This window comes from Zingiber officinale, chromosome 5A, assembly GCF_018446385.1.
Source record: "Zingiber officinale cultivar Zhangliang chromosome 5A, Zo_v1.1, whole genome shotgun sequence".
NCBI lineage: Eukaryota > Viridiplantae > Streptophyta > Magnoliopsida > Zingiberales > Zingiberaceae > Zingiber > Zingiber officinale.
In genome coordinates, this window is record NC_055994.1 from 27,458,375 (window position 1) to 27,470,376 (window position 12,002).

General features: G+C 39.7%; 1 protein-coding gene across 1 annotated transcript; it reads right to left on the reverse strand.

Moving 5' to 3' along the window:
* Positions 1 to 8,936: 8,936 nt before the first annotated feature.
* Positions 8,937 to 10,867, reverse strand: LOC121980354 (zinc finger protein NUTCRACKER-like). Its single transcript, XM_042532359.1, has 3 exons — positions 10,542 to 10,867; positions 10,054 to 10,456; positions 8,937 to 9,884 (listed from the first exon to the last, which is right to left on the reverse strand). Exons 1-3 carry the CDS (start codon positions 10,624 to 10,626, stop codon positions 9,203 to 9,205), a joined length of 1,170 nt encoding a protein of 389 aa, XP_042388293.1. The 5' UTR covers positions 10,627 to 10,867; the 3' UTR covers positions 8,937 to 9,202.
* Positions 10,868 to 12,002: the final 1,135 nt, after the last annotated feature.

Genomic DNA, 12,002 nt, shown 5'->3' on the forward strand with positions numbered 1-12,002 from the left:
ATGTGCTTGCATGCGCTTGGATAGGCAATGTCCGACCCAGCATAAAGGCATTTAGCCTTACAAAAGCCTGTAGTATATTATCGACCGAGTGAAGGCCGAGCGAGCACCCATGTGCTTGCAAGCACTCGGTCAGGCAAAGCCCAACTGAGCATAAAGGCATTTAGTCTTACAAAAACCTATAGTATATTATCGGCCGAGTGAAGGCCGAGCGAGTACCCATGTACTTGCGCTTGATCGGTCAGGCAAAGCCCTACCGAGCGTAAAGGCACTTAGCCTTATAGAAGCTTGTAGTATATTACTGGCTAAGGGAAGGCCGAGTGAGCATTGATATGCTCATATGCGCACGTATAGGCAATGTCCGACCAAGCGTAAAGGCATTTAGCTTTATGGAAATTTTTAGTATATCATTGGCCGATTGAAAGCCTAGCAAACATTAATGTGGGTATATGTGCTCGGCCGGGTAGAACCCAACCGAACGTAAGGGCAGTCAGGCTTACAAAGTGCATGAACATTCTCGGTCGAAACATGCTTAGCAAAAGGTATTCTCAATATATACACGACTGGCTTGAACGATCGATCGAGACATGCTTAACAGAAGCATATAAGTATATTAGCCTGGCAAACTTGGCGGGAAATATCTTCTAGAAGTTTCTTTAGTTATAATGACATGTTCGTATGCATATATCATCATAAATATGGGTCACAAACAATAAAAGAGGTACATTTGGGATACCAAAAAGATTCCTTAAAAACATTATTGCACGAAGCTCAAGAGATGACTTCATCTCCTAACAAACTCTAACAAACCGGGGACCACTTCATAAATACGGAGGTTACATGAGGTAGTATAAAAAGGAGGATCCTCTTCGTTGGCAAGGTACGCAAGTTCTAGCATCTAAACTCTATTTCAAAATAGTTCAGTTACTGTTCTTCTTCTTCTTCCACCCTTGAGAGAGAAATTGACTTGAGCGTCGGAGGGCCTAGCCAAGGATCTCCACCCGGTCTTAGGTCACTAAAACTTTGTTGGTTTGTCTCGCTGTGCGCAGGATCGTGGAGAGGTTCTTTTAGGTCTCCAAGAGGCTATCTTCATCAAGGATCGTCGTTCACCGAAGCCAGCGCACCACTTCGCAGATTTAAGACAGGATCATATAGCATTTGGCTTTGAATAAATATCTCCATGTGTGTTTCTTAGTAGTAATACCTTGAGAATTGTAAAAGTTTTTTAAATTTGATCATCAGATTCTAAGTTATTTGATATGATTGGATGCTCTACTTGCATATTATTGGTTAGTGTGGTGATGGATCTATTTTGATTAATTGAGTTTGATAACCAAATTACCTAAAGAGGATTACCTCAAGCCTATTCTTTATTCTCTTTTTGTGTGATATACATTCATGATTTGCTCTTTTTGCAATCACAATATCATATGCATGTATGAACATGATGAAGGATATTTCTTTCCTCTTTCTTTGATTTCTTTTCCCTTCAAATTCTAGTTGAATAGCTCACTCAACAAATTCTTCCATTGAGAGTTTTTGATTGATGAGTTAGGATGTCTAAAATTCTAAGTCACCAAGATTTTGTATTAAAGGAAGTTGCTGAATTGAATTCTCAATTTTTTTAATTGATGATGCTGTGTTGTTAGGGGGTGCTGAGCAATGAGCTAAGTTGGGAAATGAGTGCAGCTCTGAGTGTGACAAATTACAAGTAAAGCAAAGGAATTTATGTTAGAGGATTTGCAGAAAATAAATCAGAGTGAGTTGAGGAAACAAAATTGAGAGAAGCTTAAAGGAAGGATCTGCTGGGTTACTGCAGGAGTCAGTTTGGTTCTTCATCTATATGATAGGAAGGCAATTCCAATGGCTATTTAAGAGAGGAATCTCCTTAGTAGAAAGGTGATGAAAAGAAGGAAAACAATTTGGAAGAAAGGCTATGTTGACTGGAATTGTTTTCAGCAGTAAATTGTGTATCAACCTAGCCTATTGTGTGTCAAATTCTTGCTGAGCTCCTTAATTACTGGAGAATCATAGTAAAGTTTTTGGTTATTCATGGTTGGTGGGTGTTTTCCCTCTCTAATCCTTCTAAGTTGCAAAACTTGAAAATCTAGTAAGTGGATAACTGAATTTTGCTTTGAAAAGATGAGTGGTGAGTTGAGTTTCAATTTTGTGTTGCCAAGTTTCTGTTGTAAGTCTCGGGACAGTAAAAGATCAGGAGGAGCACTAGATTAAGTCTTCCATGATTTTAAGCACGCAACTACCATGGTTGTGAATTCTAAAATTCAAGTCAATATTGAAATCAACTCTAAGAGGAATTCTGAAGGCAAACAACATTTATTGGTACTGAATTTGGACTTTCTTTTGGTATTAACCAGTTTATGCACCTAATGTAGTTGTTGTTCCCACCAATGCAATAGGAATGCATTTCTCCAGCTGGTTAGCATATTGAGTATTAGCTGCAGGAATGGAAAGGAAAAAAAAACATATTCTTTAAAACCTGATTTCTGAATCAGATTCCTCAAATCTTATGAGAAGGTGGTAATTGGGATTCTGATGTTTGAAACAATTGAAGTGAAGAAATTGAGAAGTTATTAACATCCACACCAATCCAATTGTAGAGCCAACTGAGGGATAAGTTCAAATCTGGCTCTGAAACTCTGAATTGCTGGATCCTGAATTGTTGCAAATCAGAATGTCCTATACTTGTTAACAAGTATGCAATCCTCAAGTTGTTTTATGAAGGAGAGTTGAACTGAAGAATTTGAACACTGAGCATTCTGATCAGAATGCTCAGGAGAAGAAAAAATTGAGAAAATCCTGATTTCTGAAGAATCTGAGTTCTGGAATCAGATTCTTTGAGTTGAATTTTGGAATAGGAAGGGACTGAAGTTGATGATTTCCAGGAGCTGCTGGGTAACTGAACGAGACTTAGTGCCTTTCCATTCTTGAGCAAGAAGTAAGCTCCAATTTGTAACAAGATACAAGTGAGACCCTGCCAATGAATTCAGAAACTGAATCAGCAGGAAACACTCAGGATCTGATTTTGTGCCAAGTTCTTATGCTATTTTTGATTGGTATAGGTTGGAATTTAAGTTCTAATCATTCTGGTGCTCAATGATACCTACTTCTAAGCTGAATCCTTTAAGACCTAAGCTAAAATGACCTTGAATTCTCAATTCTGAAATTCTGAAATCCAACTCTGGATTTCTAGATATCTGAAATCATGTGATAGACTAAAGGAGTTTCAGCCAATGTCTGAATCAAGTGTTCTGATGAATCCATCGAATTTGTAATGTGGAAACTGAGGAATTTAATTCCAAATTGATGCACCAATCTGGATACAGTCCTCTGCCAATGCAATAGCGAAGAAGACTGAAATTGTGAATCAGTTGCATGCCATATACAGAACTTATCAGAAACTTGTTAAGTACCAACTCCAGAGGTTGTTCCTGATTAGCAATAATTTGAATTCACTTTCCTAATATCTCAGTGTTAAATGAGAGCCCTTAATGAGTTGATCTCTTCACTGGAATTACCTCAATTCTTCACTGCTGAAACTTAATCCAGGAAGTTCATAGTTCTTTCTGCAGAAAAGTGTGAACTGTGGCATGAATGTAAATGATTTTGTGCAAGCCCTATTGGAATTCTACAACAAGGACACAACCTTTATGCTATTTCAGGAAGGGAAATGAAACTAAAGTGTTTATGAACTGTCCATTTTGATCAGTATGCTCAGAGGGAAAAAAAAGAAAGAAAAGGAAAGTTAAGGGGTTGTGTTTCTTTTACAGAATCTGAAAGAGAAAAAAATAGATGAGACTGGAACATCAGGGATTGTATTAGCAATCAGATTCAGTTTTTCTATTAAGTTTTGGAACTTCACTGAGCTCGAATCCTAACTTTGATTTCTTGAAAGGCATGACTAATAGAACGGAACTGATTCTGAGAAAAAAAAAGAACATTGTGCCAACAGGGAAAGTACTTTTGTTTAGTGCCAGTTCTGTTTTCTATTCCTAACCGGCAGATACCTCAATTGAGGTTCTTGTCAATTCAGTGGTAATTGATACCATTTTCTTCTGCAACCCAGATCTACAGTACCTTGGAGTTTTCTGAATTCCTGAATTTGATTACTTGACTTCCTGAATTTAGAAAGAAAAAAAAGTTGTGAACCAAGAACATGTGCCAAGTTCTGTTTGAAGCTTCTTATCAGGAGGCATTCCAAGTACATATTTTGCTTTTTCATTGGACATTTAGTGTTCTTCCTGAGCTTCTTTAGATAGAATGGCTGGTCCAAGTTCTGAAATTCTGAAACTGCATTCTGGAAACCAGAATTTCAGAGGTTAGCTCCATTTCTGGAGTTCTTTGGAATGAATTCCAAACCTGGTTTTTGAATTCATTAATTGCAAATATTGATTCTATCTTAAAGACTTCATAGAAGACAAGGATTTAGAATCTGCAGCAGCCATCTTACCAAAGTTGTGTCTGTTCATGAGGAAAAACAGTGGCACAAGGGAAGTGTATCAAGTTGAAACTATAGCGTGCCAAGTTCTTAGGATAGTTATATGAGCAGCGGAAAGCTTAACTAAATCTCTTGTTTTTTCTTTTCAAGTGCTCATGATTTACCAGGCATGTGGAAGATGAGTTTTGAATTCTACACATTGGTGGAAAAACAAGTCCAATGTTAGCTACAGAAGTTCCTCATTCTCTGTTTACCTCATCAACAGGATATATATTCTTTAATGCACGTCTAATATATTTTGTTGATTCTCAGGAACTGATGACCTGACTTTTATTCTACCATATGTTTGACACCTGTGTACCTACATGTACCTCCCTCCATATCCATAGGGTCGGCACTAGGGAGACCGCTAATGTAACAACATATCTATATTTTTTTTAATGCACGTCAAATTGGGTAACGCATTAGGTTTATTTTTCCAATACTCTCACTTTCTCATTGATTTTTTTTTCATACTCACTTTGTTTGCTTCATTTAATTCTGCTTGACTCTATTTCAATTCTTAATAAATTATTTTTATTTATGCATGATATGTTTTATGATGATAGAGAATTAGAAAATAAACAAAGTATATAGCAGTGAAGTGTTGTGAGTGACATTGAGAGAACCTTCATTTTCATATATGATTGTGAGAGGTAGAGTGGAAACATTTATCTTGTGAGATTGTATTTTTTTTTTTTTCAAATGGATTGAAATCATCATGCTTATTGATTAATGTAAGAATTGTATTCATGAATGTTTGATATATTGATGGTCTTAGTTAATTATCATTTACTAACTTCAAAGTATTGGTTGGGAATTATTTAGGAGATGATTTTTAATTTGTTTCATAGTTTTGTTTGCTTGCTCAGAGGGTGTGTAAGAATAAGTGTGGAGGAATTTGATAACTATCAATTTATTATATTATTTAGGCTCCTATATTTATGTTTTTTAATTTTTCACGTATGGTTAAATTCACATTTATGTTATATTTTATGAATTTGGATTTATTTTTAGTTTTGATGTGATTTATTTTATATTTATGGAATTACATCTAAATATTTGAATGTGGACTCTCATTGAACCGAGCTAATTTGAGCTTAAGGCTAAGGTTCATTGAAGAAATTCAATATGGAACGATCTGGACCATTCATTAGATCTAGAGAAATCTAAACCTTCTATCAAGACCTGAGTCATCCAAATCAGGAGAAAGTGGATCATGACTATTGATCAAGATCTAGATCAACAATCTAGATCTGGATCAATCTTATCTCTCATCAAGATGTGAAGCATTTGGATCGTTAATGTAGATTTGATTCAAATGTGGGTAGCTACCGTGCACGAGGTGATCATGATTGTTGGGCGGAGACGTGCGAAGAAGAAGAAGAACAGAGCATCGCCACTCCATACTTCACCGCCGACCACCGAAGCTCCTTCATTCACCGAGGTCAAGGGATTTACCTTCCTCGTCCATCCTCATCTCCACCTTCATTAGAAGCTCCGGCCGTTATCATCTCCATCGCCCGCAATTTTATTTTTCCGTCGGTCGTCCACACCGCAAGCCACCTTCATAATCCACCGAAGGTAAAGGGGATTCTCTTCCTCCTTCATTTGATCATCCTGCATTCCACCGGAGCTCCATTCCACGGAGAGGCAAGGGGTTTCCCTACTTCAGCCACCTCCGGTGAATCCCTAGCCTGCCTCTATCACCGGCGCTACACCTTAATCCCGCGTTCATCTTCATATATCTGAGTTGTAGTGGTGGTTGGAGTTACAAATATTTTCCATCGCCTTCAGAATTCTGCTTCCATTGTTCAGATCATCAACGCCAGCTTCATCAGCTTCTACCGAGCCTTCTTCCTCTTTGCAATAGATCCAAGTCAGAACAAGTTAGGGGGCCCCTAGCTCGGCTTGTAAGCACCTAAATGCATTCATTATGGTTGTAATTTCTATTCGTGTGATCAATTTGATGGATGTGTTCAATTCCCACATACATTTGATTTGAATTTGAATTGGTTCTTGATTAACTGATTTAGTTGATTAATTGCTATGTTGTTGTCTAGGGTTACATTAGGCTCAGTAGATTAGGTTAGTCTAGATTCCTTGCTTTTGTAATTTCATGAGTTGATTTGAATTCTTAGTATGGTTTGTTTTGATCTTCCATTCAATTAATCAATTGAATGTTCTTTAGTTTCCTTGCTTTATTAGTACCATGTTCTTTCATGAATTGTTCTGACAGTTGTATTTTAGCATGTTCTTCTTTCTATCAGTTGCATTCTTCATGTTGCCATAATTTCCTTCGTGTTCATAGTTTAGTGAAATTACATTCATTCATGTCGGTTGCATTTAATTCTATTCTTGGTTTAGCTTTAGCATTTGAAAACCTCAATTCACCGGCTACATTCCTTATAAGAGACAACCTGGGTCTTTGGCCATGTCTACAACAAAAACAAAATATGTTGCAGCTACCTAAGCTAGCAAAGAGATAATATGGTTACAAATGATAATAGAAGAGCTTGAAAAAAATAAGGAAAAATTACTTTATTTTATGATAGTCAGAGGGCTTTGCACTTAGTAAAGAATTCAACATTTAATCAGAGGATAAATCACATTCAAGTCTAATATCACTTTATTCAGAAGAAGTTGGAAGAAGAAAACATGGATATTCAAAAAATTTAGATAGAAGACAACCTAGTAGATGCACTAATAAAGCCAATCAATATTGATGAGTTTATACGGCGTCGATCCTCTATTGGCCTTGTCGATACGTAAGAAACCAAAAATGACAAAAGTAGAAAGGATGGAAGGGTTACAAAAAGGTGACTTTAAGCTGGAGAAATTTGATAATAAAGCCACTTTTGTAATCTTAAATACTTGGTGACTTGGAATTGATGAAGTTATTAAGTAGAAAAGTCATTTTGAAAAACACAGTTCTTAGAAGTATAATTTTTTGACTTCATGAAAAGTGGGAGATTACATTGAATACAAGATCACTTCAAGACTATAAATAGGAATTGAAAGCTGATCTTGTGTCATCCAATGCTGAGTACATAAACAAAGAGAAAGAGTGAGAGTAGCGTAAGGTAAGATTTCTTCTAAATACTCCGTCTCTCCTTTTATCATTTCGGTAGAAAAGATATTATAATCCTTGCTTGTGATTTTTGCTTCAATTTGATTAAAGATGTTTGATAGGGTGCATAAAGGTGGAGTCTGATAAGATCAGGCAGTCAGAAGTCAAGGGAACGTGAATGTCAGAAGTCAAGGGAACATGACAGTCAGAAGTCAAAGAGACATGACAGTTAAAAGTCAAGAAGACATGGCAGTTAGCAATTAGGGAGAAGGATTTAGATCGCCTGACGTCATCAGTCGTATAATTCTCAGTCGGGTACTAACAGATCAAGACCTAAGATCAGAGACATGAGATGCGGCCTGGAGTAAGGCTTGACCTCCCCCGACTGATTTGATTTCCTCAACTCGATCTGCATAGATAGCCTAGTACTTTCAGTAAGACAACTCCCGATCGGTTCTTCAGTACTCCAAGCATGAAAGATGGGACTCTCATCGTAGCTCGTCTTCCTCATCAAAACTCGGGCCAGGCACCACACCCAAACAGTCATCCTGAACTGGTCGTAGCTAAACTCGGGCAAGACAGAAGGCACTAGGTGACAACAATGTCAGAGAATCGTAACCGTCTGTCAGGGAATAACTGACATATGTTAGGGAATATTCCAATGGTCTGCTGTCATCTACGAATAGAACTTTATCTCAATCCATAAGAGGGAGTCACATGTCCTCCATCACCTGACAGGCTCTGACATCCAACATTCTCTGACATCGGTCAGACTCCAAAGGTATGCATGGTCATATAAAAAGGGAGATCCTCTCCTTTGAGCAGCTACGCACACATTCGCATTTATCTTCTACAATTTTTTTCCCTTCGTATACTGTTCTTTTGGGGGAAAAGTACTTGACTTGAGCGTCAGAGAACTTGCGTCGGGGACTTTTTCTCTGATTTCTGGTCTCTAATGCTCCGTGTGCTTGTCTGAGTGTGCACAGAGCCCAAGTACCGCCGGTTTAATCACTGTCGTCCATCAATCCCACGTGAGGGTCCGTTTTCCTAGGCACATACGCTAGGAGTGTCCAAGTCACATCTCCGTCAATACCAACGACATCTCAACCCTTTTTTTTTCCTTTTAAAAGTTTCCTAGGGCTAGTGGACCTAGGTAATCCATATAATTGGCACATATAATGTTAATTATATTTGAGAGGTAGTATTATTGATTCATAATGTTCTACCTATTGGTAAATCTGAAAGCTCCAGCTCGCCTTGCCGTTTTACAATGGCCGGGGGCAATGATTGCCTATTAAGTAATCTAAAGTTCGATAGTGGAGCAGTAGATGAGCAATTGGAAGGCCACTTCCTAATACTGCAACAGTATCACTGTTGATCATACTGCGTCCCAATAAAATTTAATAGAAAAGGTTGACAAGTGGTGAAGCACATAAAAGCCACTCTACAAAGTAGAAACATGCATGCTTATGTACACCACTACGATCCCTTGTATTCCACAACTCGACACTAACAAAGCCAATCTCTATAAATATTCCAAAAGTTGAAAGGGCAATAATAGAGCTAACTAAAAGAACTGGGACATGGATCTGCTTTTGCATGCCTTTTGAATTCGCTGTCGTTTTGTCACTGCAGCGACCTCAAATCCATCCGTCGACAGACGAATGGCACAAAGACTGCAGTCCAACGCCGACGCCCAGGAAATCCCTGGTCTCTCCTCCGAGGAAGTCTTTCAGCATGCTCGCGTGATTCTGAGAGAACAGCACTCCGTCGAATTTGCTGCCATCGGCCGTGCTCTGGCACCTGTACGGTGATGGCTCAAAGCTCCCTGCAAACCCCATGCTCGAGGTCACCCCAACCTGCGCCGCCTTCTGCAGCAACGCCGTCGCCGACATATCCGGCGCCGGCGGGTGATGCAGAGAGGCGGCGGCGAACAGCGCAGGCGCGCTCGCCGATAAATCGACTGCACTGTTGGAACTGCTTGCGGTCGGCAAAGCGGAGGTAGTGAACTCCGACGTACTCAGTTGGAACTTGTTGCTCTGCATCCAATCGAATCGCCTCGGGTTCGAGCCGATGAGGTCGCCGTACAAAGTGGAGGCGCCGGCGACAAGTCCCATGTCCAGAAATTGATTAATGTTGGCAGCGTTAGGCTTAAACTGAGTTGGAGGCGTAAGATGGGGAAAGGCGTTTGGATTTGCGTTTAAACCCTGTTGGAGAAGAAGGTAGTCGGGGCTGCCGGCAATGGAGGCGGCGTTGGTCACTCTCGCGGTCTCTTCCGCTAGAGCGTCGCAGAAAGCCCTGTGTGTTATGAAGCTGTCCCTCCTGCGATCAAGATGACAAACTAGAGTTTATTCAATTCGCCATGCCCGTAAAATTGCAAACAGGGAAATTTCACTGGAACAGGGAATTAGTGACGGCATTGTTGTCCTCATCGCACTCCGACGAAGCACAGCGGAGTCGATTAGAGTTTATATGTTAAAGCAGCGCATGCCTGGAGAAGAGGACGCCGCAGTCGCAGCGGTACTCCCTGGTGCCGCAGGTCTTGGCATGCGCCTTCCAGTCCGACTGAACCGCGTACTTCTTCGAGCATTTCTCGCACTTCCACTTCTTCTCCCCGTGCTTCCGGCAGTAGTGCTTCTTGATCCCGGTGAGGTCGCCCAGCGCCCGCCCTGGGTTGTGGTGCACGCAGCTCGGCTCCGGGCACACGTACACACGCTTCCGCGGGGCCGCCCGATCGCCGCTCCTCTGCTTCAGTCTCCACGGCAGGTTGTGGCCACGCCGGTGCAACTGCAGGTTCTGGTCCCGCTGAAACCCCTTCCCGCATATCTCGCACAAGAACCGGTTCGTCGCCAGCAGCGTCCGCGGCGACAGCGCGATCACCTCTGCCTCAGGATCTACATATCAATTATTCAATCGATCGATATATCTTCTGATATATGTATATAACTTCCATTGTAATTGGCCATTATATGTATATACCTGGTGTTCCTGGTAGGCTTCTCTTCTTCTTGACGGCAGGAACAGGAGGAGGCATCTTTGAGACTGCTTCTGCAACTCCGGCCATTAATACCTGTAAATTGATTGCCTACGGACAATTGCCAACTTTCTCGCTTGTATTTATGAGCGAGAGGAAGACATTGTTGTCCGATGTGCATACCACAAGGATCTCTCTCTCTCTCTCTTCATCGACAACTGAATTATTAAATTGTTCGAGGCGTAAAAGGCTAAGTGGACTGTGACACACACATGCAAAAAAAAATACAGAGAAAGATTCAACTTTTCAAGGGAAGAAAAGCTTGGACTTGTTGCCTTTCTTCTCATCCTGAATCATTGTTCCATCATTCGGTTTGCAACTGCTTTATTTCTAAAATGAGTTTTGAACACAGGAATTTTTTGACGATTTCTTCTGAAGATCTTACGAACCTGTCCTTCTCTGATTTGGATTGCAAAAAATATTTTAGAGGGAAAGACTTTGAACGACCATTAATTTCCCAAGTCCAAGGCATAAATTAAGGGAAAAGATTTATGATTAATAAAGTGGGGACAGACAAGCATGGTCCTAGGGTTCCTGGGGACACATGCTACCACCATACAGGTCGTAGAAATCCAGGGCTACACGACGGAAAATAGGACAGACAAGGAATAATTGTCCATGAATGAAGCCGTTCAAGTTACAAGCTAACTGAAGCCAGATCTAATTACTGGAGATTGCTTCAATTGTTTCAAGTTCAGATTTCATTTTTATTCGTTTGATTCTCCCTGACAGAAGCAGACACACATAATTAGGGAATAGAAAAGGGAAGAGGCTGCATGGAAGCAGTGGATATTGTTGAAGAATGCGAAGATATCAAGTTGTTTTTTCATGTGATGTCTACAGTGGCCTTGGTTTGCTTCAAAGGCTTTGGAGTTTAGCATTTGAAGGCTTGTAAAGGTACAGGATATTCCGTTCTTCGCCCGAGGCACGGCAGCTAATTTCACCATGCACCAGATTCCCCTGCAGGGAGGTAAAATTAAGTAGAGATGGCAAGAGAGTGATAGGGTGTATTGGTCTCTGATCTTGTCGTCAACCGTTTGGGGAAAAGAGAGATCTTGGCATCAAAGGCATGTTTGTTTGCTTGAACATATGGTACGTGGGTACATTTTAGAATTAAAATTATATTAAAATTCTAACCTCTTTTGTTGACAATATTATTTAACATATTATATATATATATATATATATATATATATATATATATATATATATATAAATGTTATTATGTTTTTTTTAAAAAAAAAACTTCCTCTCAAATTGATGTATAAATGTTTTACGTGTTCAACTTGTCTAAAAACTTAGATATTCCTTTAATATAAATCGAATCTTTGGAAGTTAAAAATCTTTTTATTTAGTTTCTCCTTAATAAAGAACCTATCTATCTCGACAAATTTTTTATAATCCTG

What these genes read in the sequence shown, in the direction of transcription:
- LOC121980354 (XM_042532359.1), bottom strand. Translation starts at nt 10,626, where the DNA reads ATGGCCGGAGTTGCAGAAGCAGTCTCAAAGATGCCTCCTCCTGTTCCT. An exon ending in AAGCCTACCAGGAACACCAG is followed by an intron (nt 10,457 to 10,541) that starts GTATATACATAT and finishes ATTGATATGTAG; the next exon opens with ATCCTGAGGCAGAGGTGATC. An exon ending in TGCGGCGTCCTCTTCTCCAG is followed by an intron (nt 9,885 to 10,053) that starts GCATGCGCTGCT and finishes TCTTGATCGCAG; the next exon opens with GAGGGACAGCTTCATAACAC.